The 24,019-nt window shown below is 34.0% G+C and overlaps 2 protein-coding genes across 4 annotated transcripts; one reads left to right on the top strand and one right to left on the bottom strand.

Moving 5' to 3' along the window:
* Window positions 1-225: 225 nt before the first annotated feature.
* LOC148613163 (uncharacterized) lies at window positions 226-9,652 on the top strand. 2 transcript variants are annotated; one of them, XM_088586362.1, is made up of 11 exons: window positions 226-377; window positions 1,192-1,359; window positions 1,930-2,149; window positions 2,974-3,088; window positions 3,859-4,050; window positions 4,708-4,855; window positions 5,204-5,340; window positions 5,680-5,986; window positions 6,526-6,724; window positions 7,184-7,473; window positions 8,418-8,556. In XM_088586362.1, exons 1-10 carry the CDS (start codon window positions 323-325, stop codon window positions 7,461-7,463), a joined length of 1,821 nt encoding a protein of 606 aa, XP_088442488.1. In that variant the 5' UTR covers window positions 226-322; the 3' UTR covers window positions 7,464-7,473; window positions 8,418-8,556. The 2 variants fall into 2 exon arrangements, with proteins under 2 accessions (XP_088442488.1, XP_088442489.1); XM_088586363.1 differs by lacking the exon at window positions 7,184-7,473 and having other exon boundaries at window positions 8,418-9,652.
* A 3,341-nt stretch (window positions 9,653-12,993) lies between these two features.
* LOC148613162 (uncharacterized) lies at window positions 12,994-23,939 on the bottom strand. Of its 2 annotated transcripts, XM_088586364.1 has the most exons (9): window positions 23,816-23,939; window positions 23,628-23,694; window positions 22,576-22,662; window positions 22,348-22,449; window positions 21,822-22,011; window positions 19,144-19,257; window positions 17,298-17,455; window positions 16,364-16,513; window positions 12,994-13,188 (listed from the first exon to the last, which is right to left on the bottom strand). In XM_088586364.1, the coding sequence occupies exons 1-9, from the start codon at window positions 23,872-23,874 to the stop codon at window positions 13,045-13,047; spliced, it is 1,071 nt and encodes a 356-aa protein (XP_088442490.1). In that variant the 5' UTR covers window positions 23,875-23,939; the 3' UTR covers window positions 12,994-13,044. The 2 variants fall into 2 exon arrangements, with proteins under 2 accessions (XP_088442490.1, XP_088442491.1); XM_088586365.1 differs by lacking the exon at window positions 22,576-22,662.
* Between the last annotated feature and the right edge of the window lie 80 nt (window positions 23,940-24,019).

Here is a 24,019-nt window from a genome sequence, read left to right as displayed (position 1 = left end):
TTAAATTTGGTCCCCGGAATCATGAGTGAAGCATGGATTCCTTATTGTACTCACAATATTAACAAAACTGTAAATATCAATGGTTAAAAGTAATATTTTATGAGTGTGAACTTTAAGGTGATGCATATTTACTATACCACCACGTTTTGCAAGTGAAAATTATGAAGATACGGTGTAAATATAAGTGATATCGGTTTATGTTCATAAGTGATATCACGTGAGGCCAAGCCATATAAAGCACATGATGTGCGCTTATGGACGCAGTTTGAAAGTTAGGTCGAGAGCAGCAAGGCCATTTCACAGAGTTACTATTTAAAGTCAGATGTTCACTGTTCACGGTTTATTTTTGGTGCTGATTTTGGGGATAGAGTTACAGGGTAAGTTTCTGATTTATTTTTGTAATGATTTAATTTTGATCTATAGAGAAAGATTGCATTTTTTCAAAAGAATTTTGTAATACGCAATACCACATGCTTATGTAATGCAATCAATCTGTAGTTTTTTCCCCATAAGAAATTACTATGTTTTTCATAAGAATCTTCAATGTAAATGCCCGTCGTGTATTTCTAAACTATTTCTCACCCGCGAACAACGTGTTAATATGATACAATGCAATCATGTATAAAAAAGGTGACTTTATCTTTCATAAGCATTTTCAATTGTTATGTCTTTGTCTTCGATTGCAAAAAGAGTTTTGTTTTTTTTTTAATTTTTATTTGTTGTGCCTTGCATTCAGTGCATGCTTATATTTTTTCTCACGTCTTTAACACATAAATCATTTTGTAGTTTATTTACTTTCATTACACTTTTCTTTATGTTGCTGTCTTTTCTATCTATTTTTAAAAAAATTAAATTCGAATCCCTATTAATCATGCAGGCCGGTCTGCGGTTTTTTGTAAAGGGGAGGTTGGGATTGGTTGGCATGGAGGGCGTTTTTCCCTTTCAAGACGTCAGAAAATGTACGAAAAATTGAACAATGCAATGCACTTCTTACGCTTTCTAAACTCAGCTTTATGAGGTTGATATTTTATAAATTGTTGATAAAACTAACGCACCCCTCTCCCAAAACGGTCATGCCAATGATACTTTTCGGTTTTATTTTACATGCATTTTTCTAAAGGTAAACCTGTTTTAATTCCTTAATGTTCCTAATTAACTGTAGAAATAGTTTTAATCACTGTTTTCTTGCAGGTATATATGCCCGGCCATCGTCGGACATTTCACAGAGTTGCCCGTCCACTGGCATACCACAGGGTTCACAAAGAGGAGTGAATGTTAGAACAGATAGCAAACCTGTTTACAAATTAGTTGTTTCGGACTTGAAGAAATCTGGATATAAACCAGGAACACAGTATGAAGGTAAGTCTTTATGTCTACATATCTGTAGATCGTGTCATTAACTTCATCAAGTTCGAATAAAGGGTACTGCAGCTTATACATTGTACATGTAGTTTATGTGTTGATAGCTATATGTATATAATATGTTGTATGGCTCTCCCTTGTTTTCTTATTTGTATTCTAAATTCTTTTATGGTTGTCTTGTGGCACTTTCTCCATGCATCTTCGTTTTAGATTTCTGGTTACATATTTGTATGTGCTTGAATGTCGTTGTATTCTAAATTTAAAGATTAGCTGGGCTGCACAAACGAGATGTCGAATTTACATGTAGATAGATTAATGATTTTATATATTTTTTCCTTGGGCTTTTTCGTTATTCAAGGTGCACCATCGTAAATGTATATCAAATAATAGTTTTCAAAGTCTTTATCTTGGAATGTGTTCTTTTGATTTCCTCTCGAACTCTGGTTTCCGTGATACTATTTTTCAACCGTTAACCGAAAGAACAAGAGCAAATTAAAAAAAAACTTCACTATCAGGTAAATATCTTTGTTGCTTACATGTACAAGGGCATTTATATTTTGGTTACAGTCACCGTTCTTGCACAAGATCCCAACAATCGCTTTGGCGACGTCCTGCTTTGGCTACAAGACGAACCAAAGCGGTGCGGAACCGGACAACTGGACGCCAGTCCCGGACAGTATTTACAGCCAAAAAACTGTCCACGAATGGTTTTCAAGGACACAAAAGCTGCTGAGTACACATTTTCGTTTAGGTGGACGGCTCCTGCGTGTGGATGTCTGCTTATCAGGTAAGGATATTGATTGTTATATCAATTGACTAAAGATTATACGGGGAGATGGAAAGGGGAAGGGGTGGGATACTCCGATGCGGTCAATTTTTTCCCTAATGATAACGTACAAAAATATTCATTTTATTCACAATGTGTGTTTTTAAATACACATGTACATGTAATGTCAAATTAGAGCGATTGTTCTATTGTTTATTAAATTAAACTGTTTTCTTAAAGTATATTTACTTTACTATGGGTTTTCTTTCGGGGTTTTACGGTGGTAGGCGGTCTTTTTTTGTTAAGGTAAGGCATATCTATTACATGAAACATGTTGGTCATCTTGAAAATTCATATAACATTATAATTTTGAATGAGCTTATCGTGTTTGATAAAGGATTGAAATAATCCTTTTATTCTAAATCTTTTTACTAAATACTGTAAAATTTCAAACAGGCATTTTAATCACGGATGAATAATTGGCGGGAAATTGTTCTAGTATAAAGAGTAATCAAGGGAACCAAGGTTATAGCGGTAATCAAAAGAATATAACCCAGGGACAAAGACCAGACATAGAAAACAGACACACACAACAAAGAACATGAAGTAACTAAAATCATACATACAAAGTAACAAAAGTAAATGAGCAACTCGGACTCCACTAAAAACTGGGAGCATGGACCAGGTGCACCGGTAGGGTAAGCGTCCTCTGCTTTTCTAGAAACACCTGCCGAGTTGCTCATAAAAAGTCAAGTCCGGGGTAGACAAACGAGGAAAGGTAAACTATGACCCGTTGAATAAATCAGTTTAAAAATGTAAATGGGATTTCATTTGTTTTATAATAGAGCTCGGATTGGATCAGCTGACGAGAGCATCTACTTTATGGAAGATGAAGAGGTTATTGATGGTTACTTGACAAAAAGAGTCTGTCCTCAAGATGACTCAATTACTTTGAATTTGGTAGGTTATAAATCAATCGTCGCAACTTCTGCCGAGTGCGTGGCGGACTAACCCGATGTTTGCCGAATTGGTAATAAATGAAATCATGTACGAATAGACTTTTACAGATTCTTCTGATTCGTATAGAAGTGCAAAATCTAAGATTCTTCCAGGGAATGATTTACTGGTAGAAAAACTAACAGTATGGTGTTTAGAGTTATAGCTATTATAAGAATGAATAACTTTCAATTGAGTTTGCAAACACTATAATAACTGTCGCTTCAGTTATATTGGAAGGTTTCAATATAAAAAAAATCAGCGGTCATTACATTGATCAAATTCATAAAGCTTTCTGACGTACACCAGAAATAAAACCATGTAATTTTTTTTAACAGAAAAATCCCTTTATTTTATATTGTGAATTACTCTTACAAAGACAGTTACTGGTAATCAGATTTAAGCCATTCTCTCTAAGAGTCAGGCAAAATTGAGACATGCATACATTTACATTTATAATGCAAATGTACCAAACTACTTGACATTGTAATTACATGTAACAGAATCAAGGTAATAAAATTCCCCCAAAAATGTTTTAAAGGAGTTGTAATACACTGATACACTGCAGAAAACAATCCAAGGATAGATAAAACACTGTTGTAAATCATTAAAAATATTAGAATTTTCAGTATACTACGTTTTATGTTATTATTTTTAATAATATGCATATTTCAGTTTTTGATATAAACCAAAATATGTATGACGTTTTTGTCTTGCAACATATTTTTTTCCAGATGTCAAAGGAAGAAAAGCACAAATTACTTTGTGAAGTGACAAAATCAGCAAAAGCTGATGATATAGCCCTGCGGTCCTATGTCCAGTCCAGACGGAAGGTGGATTTTTCTGAGATGTCGCCTATAGAAAGGGAGGCGTGGGTGATGTCGTTTGATCAGAAAATATTTGAAGTACAACAGTGTTGTAAGATGGTGAGTAACTTTTACAGTGAGTACATTTTGTTCTCACAAATCGTGAGTACCTTATTCATTAGAACAAATGAATTAGGTATACATTTAGTCTTACTGTCATTTACAATTATTATGAAAGTGTAAGAAAAAAAGATTCCCCTTCGGAAAATGAAGAGTTTCAACTTAAGCGAACATGCTAAAATCTTAAATCTACTGTAAAGAGTCAAGAAAATCTAAAGTAAAGATTTGACTTCCTCTCATGATACCTGTAACAAACTTGAAAATATGAAATGGGAGAAATCATTCACAGAAATTTATTCAACGCCCGATTGTAAAAGAGTTAACTTTTTCATCATCAACTTTGAGTAGGAGAAATAAATTTTCTATCAAGGAAAGAAATAAATCTATCAATTAAAAAAAAAAACAACAACAACACAAAACAAAATATGAGGCAAAGTAATTTAGAAAAGTCATGAGAAAGCACATACATGTAGTTCCAAGAGGTACATGTAAATGAAAATCTTTGTTTTGTGACTTCTTGTACTTCATGCAGAACAAAATAAACTGGATTCAATTTCAGAAATTTATGAAGTAATAGTTGGGTTAAAATCATAATTGAAGTGGTGAATAAATTTCCAGTCAAACATTACATAAACGTTAACTTGTATCTTTCAAAAGGTTCCGTCAGAGCAAGACGACTGCTTAGCTGATATTCGGCGCCACAGAATAGACCGTTATTGCGTGTATGGAGAGTCAGTCGTGCCATTCACTGCCAAACGACGAGATTTCATGCTAAAGATGGAGGAAGAGTGTTGTTGGAGACTGGGTAAGTACTTAAAACACTTTTTAAAAAGTAATATTAAATTTCAAAGGGATACAGTATTGTTTCGGTACGCTCTGCAACCTGGCGATAAATATACGTTTTGAAAATTACACGCAGCGATGTAGCGTTCACATACACGTACAATAGTGTAGTTCTTGCAATAATCCATCTACACATATTTAACGTTTGTATCAAATCAAAAACAAAAAATGACGCCTCATTTTTATACTTGCATGATATGCTTATTTAAGACAGCAAACCCAAATTAGTATGTGTCACCAAAAGAAACTGTAAGTATCATAGCGTAGATGGTGTTAGATATCTTCCCTTCAATATTCAGTGAAATTTCAGGCGAAGGGAGATACCAATGTTTTTCAAGTGGCCCTTTGATGGACGGAAATGGCCGCCATGTTGAAGTCTCGGAAAACATGGATGAATCGGATCCAGTCAATGATTTAGAAGATTTCCGAACAGAAATCGGTCACAAGGTAGTTGGTATAGTTATATTGCTGTCACTTTTTGTTAATTTATTCATATGTTATTGTTTTTTTTTATCCTGGAGCGATCATTTGGTTTGTTGAAGATTTGCTAGTCCGTTATATAAGTCAAAGCATCTATTTACACCTGAATGTATGGAATGATGGTGAAAATCTGAAAGTTTCTTAATAAAACAAAAATGTCATGCTTGGCACATTCTGAAACATTCGAAAAAATCGAATGGTCGCTCAAATTCTGTTTTTAAGAGAACTAATCCTCTTTTCTCCTGCAGGTTTGAAGTATTTTTTCCTTATTTCTAAATCTTTGTTTTTTTTTTAAAATCGTTATAGCTTATTGAAGCAAAAATGACAGAAAAAAATATGGATAAAGACAAAAAGAAGTCGGAAGATGATGATGTGGATGATTCGGAGGAAATGGAAGATTATAATATCGATGATAATGAAGGCAGCATTAGGGTGGTAGAGAAAGCTTTGAGCACAACGCCAGGGGATAGGAAACTTGACGATGTGAAATCTGTTGTCAAAGATAATATGGCTCTGTCTATGTCAGCACAAATCATTGACAAGACGAAAGCGAATGAGGTATCGACAACATCAACTAAAGAACCGAAACAATCGACAACAGCAATATCTTCTGGTATGTAAAGTAAAATCCCCACATAATGTTTTTGCTTGTTTCTATTTGCTTTTGGTCAATGTATATCCAATTCTATTTCTTTGTTTCTATAGCCTTCTGCTGCGCAATGGTCATATTCCAGGCGTATATATGTTAATGTGTTTTTCTTATTTATAACAATACGTTTTGATCTTTAAGTTTTTTTTTTGACATGACTATATTTGTTTACTGTTTGTCCTGCATTTTATCTAAACATTGATAATTTCAAATTTCAAATTCAAAATGCACTCCAAAAAACAGAATAATTCGAGGGACCAGTAGTCCGGTGCATTCAAATACACTATCAGGTAAAGGTTTCCAAAGTATTCTGTATCCAGTACAAACATACTTTTACTAATTCTACATCTAATGATGTGGTGTCCGACGGTTTGTTCCTCAACTTCCTGTTTTGACGATTTGGTTAAGTTTAAGACTTTATGGTTACTAGGGTTGAGGGCCCGGATCGCTAATTTCAATAAATATTCGCCCTCATACTAAGCATACTATCACTTTATTTTCAGTTTTAAAGAAAAAACTGGTGAGAACACAAACTAAATTGGAATGTTGTGACATTGGGACGAAGTATGGAGAGGGATATTTTAACGTCGATGTATGGAATTGGTGTGAAAACGAGGCGCATGTTACTGCTAAAAGATACCGAACAGGAAAAAGGCTCTGCAAGAACTATTTTCTTAGATGTTGCATCGAAAATTCCAAGAGGTAAAGCATTTTTTCTTATCAATTTTGGAAGTTTTGTAAATATTTTTGTTCGAACACACGGTATCTAAAATCAGCCGCACAATTAGGCAAATTTAAGAATTGCGCAAAAGCAAGCTGCATGTAAATTATACATACATGTGTCATTTGGGAAAATAGTGTTTGAACCTTTCAGGATGCCTCATATTAATGTTTTGAACAAAAATGACATGTCAGTAAAATTTGGTTAAGAATATGTGTTTAGGAACTATCCTTGCATTATACAATGAAAACTAAACGAAAAAAATTCGGCCTAAGATTTAAACCAATTTTACTCTACCAAGATAATTTTGTATTATACATTCATGTATGAATTAACAATTTTTTTTAAAAACATACTCTAACATAGGTTTTACTTTTTAATTTTGAAGAAATCGAAATTTTTAAGATAACTAATTAAGAATAATTTTATACAACTTTCAGGAGGGATACCAACAATTTAAACCATCTAGCAAGAATTCTGCAAAGTCACTTGACAAAACTTAATTTTTTAATCGATGCCATTCAAAGATCGAAAGGAAATGTTAAATCTTTATATCAATTGAAAGCCAACGACTTACTGAAAAGGATTACGATTCTTGTAAACAAACTTCAGAAATCAACACGTCAACAGTCACGTGATTATAAGCATTTCTCGACCAATGAAATTCCGTTCAATATACGCCTAGTCCAACAACAAAGCAGACTAGCACAAACAGTATAACATAAAAACGGTATGACGATTATAACACCATAATCCTATTTGCTGTTTTCATCTTGATCTCCTTTCCAACCTTTCTGCCAAACCCGTTTCATCGCCATGAAGATTTCCGTACATTGCATATGGCTATTAATATTAATTCAGTTTTTATCGAATTCGAACACTTTGGGTGACACGAAATATCCTTTTTTTAAAGCGTAAGGACACATTTATTTATGCATTCAGTTGACGAAAGCCATTATTCTCATATCTCTAATCGAGATTTTGTTTGCTATACAAACGTTTATTTGTTATAAATCTCCTTAACCTTTGGATTCATTCTATATAAAAAAAAATCAAGGGCGGAGATTTTGAAAGGGGCGCAAAGGGGTTCAAGGCTATTTTTTCCTCATTTTGCCCGATTGTTGAACGGAATAAAAAATAACTTCGATATAATTGAGTGGGGTTGGGGTAAAGGGTTACCACTGCCCACTGGATCTGCTTTTGTATATATGCATTTTACAGTTTGTGAATCATCGATATACATGTATCAAACTTGTATCTGCACTTGCATTGCTTTTTGGCATTCTATTTCTTCTCATATGTAATCTGATTTATTGTTTACTTGTTTTATATATAGATAATTCCGATGTTATCATGTTTAATACAATCAAGGAATATTTTTTACAATCATTTGAGAGCCTTGAAAATACTACACATTTCGTTCATAAATTTAATCTTTTGGTGCTTGTAAAGACAATACTTTCTTTTTTTTCCTAAGCATTTCAGTTTATTTGCTGAATAAAGGTGAATGATTGTTTTTCTCTTTTTGTATCAATATATGAAAATTCAAGACAATTCTGTATAATTATATATGTACGAGTTTACATTTCTTTAGGAAAAGCGAGGAGGCTGAATTTTTTAGTAAATGCATAGTATACTTCCATTGTCGCTAAGATATCTTCTTTCATATTCCAGGTCTACTATCGACCAATACAATTACAACGATAATGACGACGATGACGACGACGATGAGGAGGAAAAGGATGCGAGTCTTGAAGCAGATGAACAAGTCCATGACAAATTGACAAGAAAAGAAAACAAAAATTCTCAACAGATGTCACAAAACGACGACAATGACGACAAACAAAATACCAACGAAAGACGTCGGCGAAGAAATAAGAATAAAAAACGAAGGAGACGAAATAAGAACAGAAACACAAAACGAAAAGACAGAAAAACTCTTTAGTAACATCTGAAACCATAGAATATGCCTTCATTGGTACTAAGACTATGATAATTAACTAATTTTTTGTTCGACAAGGCCCTAAGTTGTAAATTTTCTTCCTTTATTTATTAACTTATACGAATTATTTGTATGAGTTCACCTGGATTGGGCGATCCATAGGGCCAACTCGAATCGTTTTGTTCACTTGGTGCTTTTTATTCACGTTGTTGTGTTCAAATATTATAATACACTCCTGAGGAGTATTTACTGGAAACACTATGTGTATAATTGTTTTCTTTGTTGTAAGAAAGTTAAGTTCCTAATCAGATATATGAGTTGCTCTAGTATATGTAGGTAACAGCGAAATCTGTCTGAACCGAACCCTGAATAATCGCAAACCCGTGTTTATCGAACCCTGAATAATCCGAATATCTGGCTTAACCAGACATTTTTAAAATCCCTTTATATCTATAATCGTTTTTCATATTTACGGAATTTAGCTATTTAGCACGTCTTTTCTCAAAGGGACGTAATCCACCAACATCCGACAACTTGGATGGCGGTCTCATTGGATGAATTGAAAACAATAAATATTTTTCTTGGAAACTGAAACTATTTCACTCCGGTAAGTACCTGAATGGTTTGAAATAAGTTATTTAAGTATCCAAGTACTTACCGCGATTCTATTCAATTGCATACTTGAATTTAAAATCAAGTTGAAATTTGTAAAGAGTTACTACCCCTTTCTGAAAATCTTTAAAAACGAAGCCAATGTCGGGATTATAAAAAAGGACTATTCAAATGTATTTCGAACATTGGTAAATAGAAAAGCTGTCTAAACCCAGTCCAAAAAAAAAAAGGTTCTGGTTAGTCTGATTTCACTACATATCTGTCTGCAACAAGTACAAATAAGCATGAATGTAGATGTTTTTTGTTTAACTTGTTTGGATTTTACAGCTTTTACCAATAAAATATTTCAGTTCTAGTTTTTTAGTATCATTTGACGGAATTGTTTATACAGTCAAAGTTAATAAAAAAAGTGCCAAATGACTGTATGTCGACAAATCTAAGATTATATTTGTATTGATATGAAACCAAACCACTATTAATTAACTAATGTGCTATGTTATGGCATACATTCCTTGAAAAAAAACTAAAAAAATACATTTGGTTTATATGTCTGTCTGTCAGTTTGAACCTATAACAAGAGACAGACGGCGTTCGAATGGCAAAATAAATAAAACTTCGTAGATTTCAAGATTACCTAATAAGTTACATAATGGAAACCTGTCTAAAACAGACACCTTTAAATTTAAAAATCTTTGTTTCAAATCGGATGTATATAAATTCTTGATAAACCAAACATTTGTTTAAACTGAACTAATTTTACAGCTGGAAAGGGGCCTGTTTAGAGAGGTTGCACTTTAGTAATGATCCATAGGGTATGTAAGTCTCTTTCTAGTTTCGTTTTCTTTACCGGAATTTCCGGCATAGAACGTATTGAAAACCGGAGACCGATCTGCAATTTTATTGTTTACTTCCGGGTACTGGAAACGCTGTATAACAATGCAAAATCTTCTATTTTATGTTTTTTTTTTCTTAATACCTTTATAATGTAGAAATAAATATTTGTCTTTTACACTGAACTCAACACTCTCTAAATGAAAAATCTCCATGCTTTTAAATGGTAGACTAGGACCCATTCTTGTAAAATCAAGGGGTCACCAGACGAGACTTACATACCATATTGCAGTTCAAACGAATTTTAATCCAGACCATACATTACATTACATTCAGATCCTATTTGAAACATGTAACGTATTGACATACAACCAATTCGATAAATATTAAAGAATATAGAAGGTACAGAACCCGTTTGGACTGCACACCTAATTTTGTTGAGACACGTGTTCTGTTTTACTTAGGTTCACAATACATTATTTGAATTTTTACAATTGATCTTCAGAAAAATGTCTGGTTTAGCCAGGTTTTTTTGATTATTCAGGGTTCGCTTCAGAAAAATGTCACTGTATGTCCAAAATGTAAATGGAAAAAAAAATACAAAAATCTTTTGTTTTTTAAAAAAAAATACATACCTGTACAATAGTATAGTACATATATATAACATATGTAGACCGAAAAAAACATAGTTTGCTCGATTCGAGAGGTATGCTCTACAGTTTGCAGTATGTGAAGTTTACATGTAATGGTACAAAATAATTAAAGTTAGATCACATATTCTTAATTGATAATTAACAGGGTTCCCATGCACACAAAAAAAAAACAAAACAAAACAAAAATAAATAAATAAATAAAACAAAAACAAAAACAAAAACGAAAAAAAAACACAAAAACAAAAACAAAAACTCAGGCAGTGGATGGCACTTTAAAAAAGTTTATATCACTAATGCATAATTTCCTCTTTTGTCTACCGCGAACTTGACTTTTTTATGAACAATTCGGTGGGTGTTTTCTGCAATAATTAAAATGAAATAAATTACATAGAAAACATTGAAATTCATTAAAATAGGGAAATAACTCTAATTTGAGCAAAATTTTGTTGCTTTGTTGGGGAACTTTCAAATCATTTTCTGAGCAATCTATTGCCGATTTAGAACAAACTTTTTTATTATTTGACATATATTTGATATACATCACATTGGAACAAAAAGTCAGTGGGATAAAATTTACCGTGTGCCACTCATATCATAGGGTCTGTACGAATGTATTTGGAAGGTCTCTGAAAATGATATGACGAACTTCAATAGTTACAGTTTCCATTTCCACTGCATATATAAATATGTGTGTGATACAAAATAGAAAAAAAAAGGAATCTATTTCCTTATTTCAACTTGATCGTTACTTAAGTATAAAATATGGAACTACCATTTGATTTATATGTGGTGTCAAGGATCAAATTGAAGAAAAGGACGTGACAACCCATTAGAATAAAAGGAATAATCCAGCATTTCCATGCTATGTTTTAGTATATATTTAAAATATTCGGCGTTGAACCGAAGAAAAGAGGACAGAACCTACATTTTCTCCAAATGAACAGGCAGGATAGAAAATTTGATCCTTACCCTCCATCATCATAAAAATCAAAATCTTGCTGTCTAGCAATTAAGTTACATGCATTTGCAGCAAGCATTATTCGGTTTTAAATGTTAAATTAAAAAATATCGGCGGCGACCACAATGGATCTTACCAGTTGAAAACATTCTTAAAGTTTCATTATAATGTTGTACTATTAAATTTAAAATAAATGACTCTGTGGTCCATTTTTAAGCCATAAGTAAACATGCCTCCAACTGTATTTAATAACAACCACTTTGGAACATTTTTGTCTTGTACATACAGTAAAATCAGATCTCTCTTAACCCCGAATAATTCAAATATCTGGCTAAATCAGACATTTCTTTTTGTAAAGTTATATTGTTTCAATTCAAACGTATTTTGAGCCGAACACCTGTCTACACCAACCAAGTCGCGAAGGCCTAAACGCATATTGTATATATACGTACTTTCGAAATGTGCTGCAATAACATACATTGTACCTAACTAAAATTTGGACCACTTTAACTTTAATGGCCTGGGGAATTTATTCACATGGAATTGTCTCTCTTCGGTCTCTGATAAATCAATATCAAGTTAAAATGTTGATTTTTGTCTCAGTAGTATGTAATATTTGTTTGAATGTTGATTTTTTTACCCCTCCCCCTGACAATTGAGCATTTACCCACAAGGTATCGTGTGTGTTTTTACTTACAAATAGTCTTCTGGTATTAGGTTTCTACAAAACTTAAGTCATCACTACAGAGGATTTTTGGTCGTCACGAACTCGTGAATCGTAACAATGTATCCATCTGCATCATGATAATCGATTTGTTCACCGTGTTATTGTTTTCCTATCTTCTTTCGTCTACCCAGGACGGACATTTTATGAACAACACGGTGAGTTTGCGTTTCTACGAAAGAAGAGGACGCTTCCTCCACCGTTGCACCTTGTCTTAATGCATAAACCTTGATCCTTTGATTATTACTTAACCTCACACTAAGAGTTAAATTGAAAGAGAAATCAAGGGAATTAAGATTTTAGCAGAAATCAAAACAATGTAATCCAGGGACAAAGACCAGACATGGAAAACAGACAATCATAACAAAGAACATAAAGTAACTAAAATCATACATACAAAGTTACAAAAGTCAATGAGCAACTCGGACTCCACTAAAAACTGAACACATGCAACTAAAAACTGAACACATGCACACAAATCAAAAATAGGCTGCACATAAAATGCTTAAAAGACACGTAAAAAGATAAACCTAAGCTTAATTTCATTTTTTTTCACTTGCTATAGAATGGTTTAACATTTATTAGCATCCATAAACTTCGACCCTGAGTCCAGGATTTCCTCCTTTGTGCCAAGTCACGGGTAGAAACCGGACAAATCTTGCCTCAACTGGATTCGGAAGATAACGTTTAACAATTGTGTCGTAATTCACACTACCCTGGAATACCTATAAGGAAAAATAAGTTAGGTGTCAATTTTTGTAAGAATCAGGCAAAATGGGAAAAATCAGAAACATGCATGTGAAAACCCCACCGATTTGACAATAAAACATCACTCAAGGATGCTTTCTCCATTTGAAAAGACTATTATTTGACCTCTTCATTATTGGAGTTGCTCAGAAATTTTTCAATAGAATCTCAAAAAAAATGAGGTTTTTGACAGAGTTAACTGCCCTTGAAATGTTCATTTTCAGTGCATTTCAATGAAACTCAATGATCCAGCATAATATGGAAAATCTTGTTTGTTTTCCTTGATTCTGATGCTGTAAATAGTCAAATTACACTATCAAAATGATGGGCTTCTTATACCATGTTTCACCTACTGCCTGATTCTTACACTGACACTTAATTAATTTAGTAGACCTCGAGTATCTTGAAGTTTATTATGCTTCTTTTGTTTTATTAATTTGACAAATTTAAAAGATTATTTACCATGCAAGTTGTGAGTAATGTCTGCTCAAATATTTTTTTAAATATGAAGAATTGACTAATGTGAATCATGTGTAGTTGCTTGCCATCATTTTGCCTCCCTTTATATGTTTAAAATCAGATATGAATTCACATTGTCAAATAGTAGGGGCTTTTATTATTCAAAATGAAAAATGTTGGCGAGAGGTTTCATTTTTTTCAACTAATCTTACAAAAATGGCAATTCATGGACTGTCGCAATTAAAACCAGAAAAAAAGTTCTAGTAAAGTTCACCGATTTCTTTTTCAAGTGCATAAACTATTTTAAGATAAGACAATGAAAAAAAAAACCAATATTTATAAATTCTTAGACTAAAACAATTGAAGTAAACAAGAAGAGGGTCTAAAGAGCCTGAATCGCTAACCTGGCTTAATAAGCTACATTCGTTTATTGAAAAAGCGGCCATGATTTTCTTAAATAAAATTTCATAACGCTCATATCTAAGGAACAATAAAAAAATGACCACAGTTCGTCCTAATCGTGTAGCACACTTTTACCTCGTATCAGTATTTTGTTTAACGCAAGGTTTTTGAAGATAAATGCGAAAATACTTCTGTCCTACCGCTATGTTCTATTTTTTGGTATCGTCTGTCATGTATTCCAAAGGTTAAAAAAACCTCACATCAGTTCTATTCTGAATACTCTATGAAATATCAATTCTAGTAGTCCTTAGTTTGTACCTTTGTGTAATTTACATTCAGTTTCTTTATTTCCGTTGTAACAATAGACTTATGCCTTTTTGAACTGATTTCCAGATTTAAATGTGTAATATTAATGCAACAGTGGCCAGATTTGAACGGGAATGGGCTGTGATCAGGTCAAAATACTTTAACTCCGCCGCATTTTTTGTGCCTATCCCAAGTCAGGTATTTCTGGTCTCTGTATGTCTTGTTTCGTTCTCACTTATAGTTTATTTATATGTGCAACTCTTTCGCTATACCTATGTATAATGATGCTTTGGGGTCTGCTGCAGCGTTTCGTGTGGTATGAGGGTTTCCTCGTCGTTCATTGAGGACCAATGGGTGGCCTTGGGATGACATTTTCATGCCAGTAGGGTTGTGTCTCTTTGACATATTCGCCATTCCTGTTCTCGTTATATACCAAGTTTGGTTCATATTGGTCTAGTAATGTCAGAGGAGAAGATTTTTGAAAGAAATAACACCAAAAAAAGAAAAGAGAAAAAGAAAAAGATAACGTAAAAAAGGGCAATTACTCGTAAATGGGTGAACAGATTAACTCGAAAAATTGATCACTGATAGATCTAATCATTTTTATTAATAATATCTCGTTAAAAATCGGCTAAACTTCACGATTGTGTAGATGTATGCGAAAAACTGCTGTCTGGACCCTTTGTACTTTTTTTTGTCCGGTCAGTCATGTTACTCGACGGATTAAAAAATCCCCAGATCAGTTTTAAAAGGATATCCAAGAAAAAATTCATATCAATTTGGGTTTTAATTGGTCAAGTAGTATAAGAAAAGAAGGGTTTTGAAAAAATGTCAACGACGACGATCACGGGACGACGTCGAACAGAAAGTGATGTTTATAGCTGACATTGCGCTTCGGAATGATTATGCTAAAAATAACTCGATTTTAAGCTTAGATGACTTATGTAATTATAAAAAAGCAATGCCTAGAGTAGCATAAAACAATCATTTAAAATAATATCAACTTAGTATTTGTTATTAACTATCGTACTAGAACGAAGTAATGATAGTTTCCAATTAACGTCATAATTCAAAACTATACAAAGGCATTATTGAATATACATATCGTAATCATGTCAATGCTTTACACTGGAATCTTGATGTGTCCAGGCGCGTAGCTGAGGCCAAATTGAAGTATAGGCAAAATTACGGCAGGGGGTCTGGGCGGAGCCCTGGTAGGGGGTCCGGGGGGGCGAAGCCACCTCCCCAAGCTCCGCGGAGATAGCGTTTTAGAGCATCATTTATGCCTCTCCTGGATGTATTTTATCTCAAAAAAAAAAAAAAAAAAAAAAAAAAAAAAATAGCAAAATTAAGTGCAGGCAAAAGCTTTTTTGCCTAACGGCAGCTACGTGCCTGGTGTCGAACTCGGATTAGTCGAAATCTCGGATAACTCGAACTGATTACCTAGTCCCAGCAAAACCCCCCTTACATTTTAATTGTTATAAAAATACCTATTGTTATAATATAAACACCTACTGTTATAATATAAACCCCTTTCCTTATAATATAAACATCTATTGAAGTATCTTTGTTGGCATTCAAGGATTAGGTAACATATAAAATGTTGGCATTCGAGGAAGACACCCCCTTACTCTAATACAATTTCACCTCGGATGACTCGAACTCGGATGAATCGAAACCTATTGGATGACTCGAGGTAATCAATCAGCCCTCGATAGGACTTCGAGGTTAGTTAAACCTGATGTGTCAATGTCAACTAATTAGTCGGAAAACTGATTGTTTTATTACAAACCATGATCGAAAGGTGTTTTAACAACGATTAGCGTGTCTTTTGAAATTCATTTGTTGACACTCATTTATGGCTTGATTTGTGTATTTACAAATGTAATCAATTTAGAATTGCGCCTGTAGTGATTTATTTTGGACCCCCCCTTACCCATGGTGTACTTTATTAATATTTTTGATGATTACACTTAGATTACAAACCTCATGACCTCGACCTTGTGAGTCCTCTACATACTTAAATGTGTTGCCATCAGAACTGTATTGAAGGTTATAGGTCAAAGTGTAGTAGGATGAAGAGCGGTAACCTTGTGTGGCTACAGTGTAAACATGTCTTGTTTCCCCGAGATCGACCTTTGATTTAAAAGCAAAATTAAAATTTCTAGACATTTTATTACAGTAATGAAACAATATGGCGACTGTGGATATGAATGGTTGATGATATCGATATGAAGATATTTTGTTATGTCAATACTCCCAGTTTTTAGTGGGCGGAGTCCGAGTTGCTCATTTGCTTTTGCTTTGTCACTTCGTATGTATTATACTGATTGTTTTATGTTCTTTGTTGTGTTTTTTTTCTGTTTTCTTTGTCTGGTCTTTGTCCCTGGATTACATTCTTTTGATTTCCGCTAGAATCTCAGTTCCTTTAATAACTCTCACGTGTAAGCAATATAAACACAAAGAAACAATTTGTTAAGTATGCAACAACATGTCACATGAAATAACTATTGATCAAAGTGTGTAAAGTACCAGTCCATGTAAAACTCAGGCACTGCCTATAGTAAAGTACCAGCCGATTTAAAAATCAGGCACTGCTTATAGAAAGCTACCAGTTCATGTAAAACTCAGACACTGCCTATCATAAAGGTGATTCACAGTGTAGGAATACTTCGTTCTGGAGTTTCCAATGTCATATGTAATGTCTATTATTTATCTTAAATTTTCAATAACCTAATGACAAACTAGCAATGGTCATTTGGTCTACAACTGTTTCTGAATCAGATATACAGTAAATTTGTTGTGTTTTTTATTTGATAAAATTACCTCCCGTCTGATATTATATGGAATGGTAATCTTTAAAGCATTCCACTCATCAACATTATAAACATGAAATAATCGTTTGCATTAACATGCTCACCTGAAGCCAGGAACCGCCTCCGGTTCCAACCCATCCATCATTACTGTTCAGACGTCCATGTGCAGCAGTCATTGTCTGAAAAGTATAGTGGGCAGCCATCTGAGCGTCTGGGATTGTCTTCTTACCATTGTCAACACCAAATGCATTAGAAGGACAATCTGCAAAATCGATTTAACATGTCAACAAGTTTCCGGAAACAAACATTTTTGTTTTGTCATCTATTGGGTATCATCATTAGTTTTGAAAACTTAATATACCAATCTGTTGTTTATGCCGAGTTCGATTTTTCATAAGTGCATTAATGTGACGAAAATAGGTATGATAAATATGTCAAAGAGACAACAGCCCTACTTTGATTAAAATGTCAGCCCAAGGTCACCTTCAATGAACAACGAGGAAGCCCTCACACAACAGGGCAGACTGCAGTTGGTCCTAAAACTTCATTATACACAGGTGCAGCGAAAGAGTTGCCCCTCATTACTCAAGTAACATGAAAATAAACTGACGGTAAAAACGAAACAAGTTATACAAAGGAAAGAAATTCCTGACCTGGGACAAGCGAACAAAATAGCGGCAGTGTTAAAATACTTTCGCGTGATCACAATCCTCCCCTTTAAAATTTAAAAAATATTACACAATTAACACACCTAAAATAAATTCAAAGAGGTCTGCGTCCTGCTACAACGGAAATAAAAAATACGGAATATAAATTATACAAATGTACAGACTAAAGACTACTACATGTAGCAATTAACTGGCATGCCAGCTCCAGGCCAATTCTAACCTCCAAAAAAGTTATGTCCCCATCGTATGTAAAATCAATCCAAATTCTTTCCACGTAGGTTGAGAATCACGGTACATCATAAGTCAAAGAATAAGGACACAGCTTAAGTCATCCCAAAAACTGCTTTTAAATATAGTGTTTTAATTTCTATGTAAAGAACCTATGATCGAGTCAATGTTAATACCAAAAAAGCTACCCTTAACGATTTGACAACAATATCATAACTATTTCCCTTACGAATGAGCCTATTAAAGTGTTCAATTTAATTATTAGGTGAGTATCAAGCCTTCCGTCCTTCGTGTAGAATGTTACCGTAAAACAAAGGGTGAGCCGCACGTATTAATCCTTTACATCTGTATTTGAGAATTTGTTCCTTGTATTGATTAATAAAATTGTGAATGTTTTTACGAGCTTGTGATATCGAAAACCTTGATGTAGTATTTTTTCGGTTATATAGAGTTACATATTGTGGACAAAACCGATTAAATTAATTCTAAAAATCAATTCTAAACATAAATATCGATTTTGCATTCATTTAGTTAAAGCTGATAATTCGTTAGGCATTAGTGTATCTATTAAAATCCGTTACTACGGCATGCTCGTCCATTGTTTCACTATAGGTCTATTTTGTTCTGTTTTTTTTTGTATTGTCCTGCCCATAAACAATAAAAGATGCCTTTAAGATCTAAATTCAACTCGTTTTAATTACCGTACGTTTTTTCTAACTATGCAAAGGTAAACAAGACTTATTTTGTTCCAGTCTTTAATTTTAATATGTTAAAACTTTATTTGCATACTGGTTTTGTACATTAGTAACACGTTTCGGTTACATGCATAAGCAAATGAAACCATTCAGTTGAAATGAGTCATACCACAACTACGTCTTGGAACAAAAACAAGTAGGGGTAAGACGTCACATGCTCATGTTATCATCATATAAATAGTAGTAATGGGTACACTGCTTCTTGTTTCTGCTTCATCATCTTATTCGTGATACAGTTAAGTCAAGCACGATCTATGGAGCCATTGACAAATATATAGTATACATGAATTCATATTTACTTATTTCACACAAGTTGCCGCCATAATCCTGTGCGCATGTGCAATTGAAGCCATTAAAACCATCCGAGCAAGTTCCACCGTGCCTGCATGGACTGCTAAGACACTGGTCTCTTTCTATAACAAAACAAACTTGTTTTCTGGTTCTGGCTATTTTCTGTAATACTTTCAAGCTTACGGAAAATAGTTTATTTCATGTTTAGGCAACTGAACAAAAAGGCAAGCACTATATTGTTTACATACATGCTTTGTAGAAATTCTAAATAAACATTTTTCATATCTAAATTACATGTAAAAAAGCGCCTGTAAACTCTTTGTTTTATGCTTAAATATTTTCTAAATATAACGAAGTTGGAACACTTGCAGAAGAGTAATCAAGGGAATCAAGATTCTAGCGAAAAAAAAAACGTAATTAAAGGACCAAAAACAAACATGGAAAACAGACAAACACAACAAAGAACATAACGTAACTAAATAATACATACAAAGTAACAAAAGTAAATGAGTAACTCGGACTCTACTAAAACGGGGGAAATGGACCAGGTGCACCGGTAGGGTAAGCGTCCTCAGCTTTTCTAGAAACACCAGCTAAGTAGCTCATTAAATTTAAGTCCGAGGTAGAGGAAAGAGGGAAGGAAAACTATTACACGTTGAAAAAATCAGTTTTCATAGTGCAGGTGGATAAACCGTAAAGATCCACGAGTTCATGATGACGACTATAAAACTTCTATAATGATGACTTCAACCTTGAAGCAACATAACCTTGTTCCAGAAGCCTAATTGTAAGAGTCCTAGCGCGATACAAAAAGTCTGCGTATTTACGGCAAGCTCTGGCATAACGTATGAGTTATGTCATGAAAACTCCATATGCAGGTGCCGAAGGGATGTTGCCACAGACAATAGGAAAGTTGACAATTCTGAATGAAAATACCTCATGCTTGTCGTAAGGTTTAGTCAATAGTTTTCCTTTACCATCGATCTCTGAGTGTAGGTCAAGATATGAAGCTCACTTCACAGAGTCTGTGGTATCCTTTATCTCAGGATCTTTAGGGTAGATGCGATGGATCAAATCCCCGAAACTACGATTGTTTAAAGATAATACTTCATATATATAGCGGAAACTGAGATTAAAGGATCTAGATAAACGATATTCTTTCTTTCGGATTAGATCAGCTATAAAGTCAGCCTCATTAAAGTGAAGGAATATACCAGCAAGTAGAGGAGCACAGTTTGTTCCAATTGGAACGCCGACCGTTTGTTGAAAAACGTGTCCACTACACTAGACAAATATGTTGTCGATAAAAAATTCCAGCATTTTGAAAACATCTTCTCGTGTATATTTGGAGATGATTTTGAATTATTTTGGGGAATAGAAGTATACAGTATTGAAAAATCATAGGGTTTAATGCTATTATATTCTGATGATAATATTGAATTGAGGGTTTTCAGAAGACCTCTCGAATTTTTCAGGATCCACATTGAATTAATACTACTACGGGAGTAACAAGTGTTGTGGTAGGATTGGAGACTCTCTTTGACATCTATGAGTGTAGAAGTTCAAAGTTTTGAAAGAGGTTTGGTGGTACATTTTGCTGATCCAGCTATGTAACGTTGTTTGTATAGATTTTTGTGGAGTTTAGGAATCCAGTACACAGATGGTAAATCACAATCATCGTGTTTGGTAGAGAGACAAAAAGATGATAGCACAGATTTATGGTTTTCCACTATCCCATCTTTGGAGAGCGTGGTGGAAATATAGGTCTTATCACTGCGATTATGCTTTACGTCTACCTCTGATAATAAGCATTGGATTTTATACGTTTTGCAAACAAAAAAAATGTTGTTTTGGGCTTTGTCTGCTAGTACGACAACATATTTGTCATGTATAGTAGACAATGTTTTTGCTACATCGGGTTCTTTGAAAAAACTGACATAACAATGACACTCATTGGCCTACTTAAATCTTTCATTCGTTTCAAAATAAAAGACCTGATGGCATTTACCCACTCTGACGGAGAATCAATGCCTTCTTGTTCTCGTTTTATCCATTGTCTTGCGTAGTCCTCCACAGCATTCATAACAACTTTAAAATTATAATTCCAATTTATGGAGCGAGGTTCACGGTATTTGTGACCTTCAGAAAGGACCTTACGCAGAGATTCGTTTTCGATGATGCTTAAATCTCGTGTAACGACGTGACCGGCATGGTTATTTATTGTTAGCGTAATTGATATTTAAATTAGTATTGGGAACATAATTGAAACATGAACCCTACCCTGAATAACTATCGAGAAACTGCCATCTGTATATAGTCCATGAAACATGAACCCTACCCTGAATAACTATCGAGAAACTGCCATCTGTATATAGTCCATGAAACATGAACCCTACCCTGAATAAATATCGAGAAACTGCCATCTGTATATAGTCCATGAAACATGAACCCTACCCTGAATAACTATCGAGAAACTACCATCTGTATATAGTCCATGAAACATGAACCCTACCCTGAATAACTATCGAGAAACTGCCATCTGTATATAGTCCGTGAAACATGAACCCTACCCTGAATAAATATCGAGAAACTGCCATCTGTATATAGTCCATGAAACATTAGCCCTACCTCGAAGATCTATCGAGAAACTGCCATCTTCACGTTGTCCATGAAACATTAGCATTACCTCGAATATCTATCGAGAAACTGCCATCTGCATATTTTCCATGCGAGTCAGTTGCTCGGATAGTAAATGTGTATGTAGCGTCCACATCAGGGGCCCTACCCGTGATGTGACCGTTCTTGCTGTTAAGATTTGTACCAGGAGGAAGATGTCCGGATACCTGTTGGTAGGTAATGTTTCCGCCATCAGGATCCTAGAAGAAATCAACTTCCCACAATAAGTGTGGACGTTTGCAGATGTCATGGTAAAGTTAATGTTTTTTTTATTAAGTCTTGATTATGCTTTTACTACCCACTTTTACATAAGTAAGTTGTTATTGTCACTTGTATAAATAAGTTTAATATGGAATTTCTGGATGGGAAACATTACTGGATACGCAAATATGAACATCTATATGTGGTAAGAATATCTTATCATAAATATCTATTTTCTTTAAGAACATTCAAGTTGGCCATGATAAATATGTGTAATATAAACACATAGAGTAATGGAAAAAGTTATTTTTTTATCTGTATGAAAAAAGACTAACCAAAGCCTGAACTGACACAGATACTGCTGACCCGGAAGTAAAGGTTCCCAGGGTACCATGCACTGATTGTTTCGTCCATACTGGTGGCAAACTCTTTACTTTCTAAAACATGACAAATACAATCCTTTTAAACAACATTTCTTTTAATCTGTAAAGAACTGTAAAAGCTTGATGTATGCCTTAATTCTAAATGAAATATGGTTAAAAAGATTTGTTAAAGATTCTAACTTGAATAAACTTCCTTAGGTCGGTCCCAGCAATAAAAACAGTACCGCCTTTTCCTGGTTCCAAGATGACGTCACCTCGAGTCCCGGCCTATGTAAAACAAAAGAAAATTTTGATTGATCAAATAAATTACATATTAGTACAATTTGCCGAATTAAAATGCAAATAAACGTTCCTTTTTATCTTATTTTCTATGGGATTTTTAAGGCTATTAGCATAATAAAGTAGATTAACCTTGCTTCATTAAAGTAAACTGATTACGTTTTTCCTCAGCACCTTCGTATGGAGTTTTCATATCACAACTCATACATTATGACAGAGCTACACAGACATTTTTGTATCGCGCTAGGCTTAAATTCTTACAATCGGTCTTCTTGAACGGGCTTTGTTGCTACTAGATGGGTCATCACTACAGAAGTTTTATGGTCGCCATCATGAACTCGTTGGTCGTCATCATGAACTCGTAGATTGTTACGATGTATCCATCTACACCAAGAAAATTGAGCTATTCAACGTGTCATAGTTTTCCTTTCCTCTTTCGCCCTCCCTTGACTTGACTTTTTATGAGCAACTCGGCGGGTTTTTCTTCAAAAGCAGAGGACGCTTACCCTATACCGATGCATCTGGTCTATGCTATGAGTCCGAATTGCTCATTTACTTTCATTACTTTGTAAGTATCATTTTTGTAATTCATGTTCTTTGTTTTGTATGTCTGTTTTCCATATCTGGTCTTTGTCCCTTTTTGGATTATATCCTTGTTGATTTCCGCCAGAATCCTGGTTACCTTGATTACTCTTTCTTCATTCGCGAAATTACAAATTAGATAAAAGAACGGCAAAATGTTTCTATTTCAGTGAAACAAAGCAATACTTTCCTACTAAGAAATCAGAAATGTATGAAGACCAGTACTACATGTTAAACATTTTAAGGTGATTGTGGTCTTTCGCAAAATGTAAATTAAAAATAGGATGAAAAATTCCATTTACGAATCAAAATTAAAAGTTATTTATTTTTATTTGAATGAAAAGCTTGGTTAGTTTGAAATATAATATTACCTCAAAAGTAAGATCTCCGTTGGGATCGGCAGAAATGTTCACATTTGGATAATCAATCTGGAAGAAGCTGTAGAAAAAATATAAACAGTTTTTTTTATTTAAATCTACACATTAACATTGACTTAGGATATACAATTTGGAGAGATACTTATAATATAAACAAAGAGGAAACGTTTAACAAAGATTACCTGCCATATGCTGTAAGCGGGATCAACGCACATATTACAAAATAACTCGTAACCGCCATTTTGTCTTAACAATATACAAAGTTACCCAAAAGGTTAAGAAATTATTTACATATTTCAGGGAGGTACCAAAATTATTTTGACAGCAAATTGACATTGCAATTGTGCAGCATCACTGTACGAAATCCCAAATTCCATCTAACACCA

Source organism: Perna viridis, chromosome 6 (assembly GCF_037379345.1).
Source record: "Perna viridis isolate PV_CMFRI_1.1 ecotype Kerala chromosome 6, ASM3737934v1, whole genome shotgun sequence".
NCBI lineage: Eukaryota > Metazoa > Mollusca > Bivalvia > Mytilida > Mytilidae > Perna > Perna viridis.
Note: the sequence above shows the minus strand (reverse complement) of the source record. Positions and strands in the feature narration are given on the sequence as shown.

What these genes read in the sequence shown, in the direction of transcription:
- LOC148613163 (XM_088586362.1), top strand. Translation starts at nt 323, where the DNA reads ATGTTCACTGTTCACGGTTTATTTTTGGTGCTGATTTTGGGGATAGAG. An exon ending in ACTCAATTACTTTGAATTTG is followed by an intron (nt 3,089 to 3,858) that starts GTAGGTTATAAA and finishes ATTTTTTTCCAG; the next exon opens with ATGTCAAAGGAAGAAAAGCA. An exon ending in GAACAGAAATCGGTCACAAG is followed by an intron (nt 5,341 to 5,679) that starts GTAGTTGGTATA and finishes AAATCGTTATAG; the next exon opens with CTTATTGAAGCAAAAATGAC.
- LOC148613162 (XM_088586364.1), bottom strand. Translation starts at nt 23,874, where the DNA reads ATGGCGGTTACGAGTTATTTTGTAATATGTGCGTTGATCCCGCTTACA. An exon ending in ACCTAAGGAAGTTTATTCAA is followed by an intron (nt 22,450 to 22,575) that starts GTTAGAATCTTT and finishes GTCATGTTTTAG; the next exon opens with AAAGTAAAGAGTTTGCCACC. An exon ending in GAGGCGGTTCCTGGCTTCAG is followed by an intron (nt 16,514 to 17,297) that starts GTGAGCATGTTA and finishes TTTAAATCAAAG; the next exon opens with GTCGATCTCGGGGAAACAAG.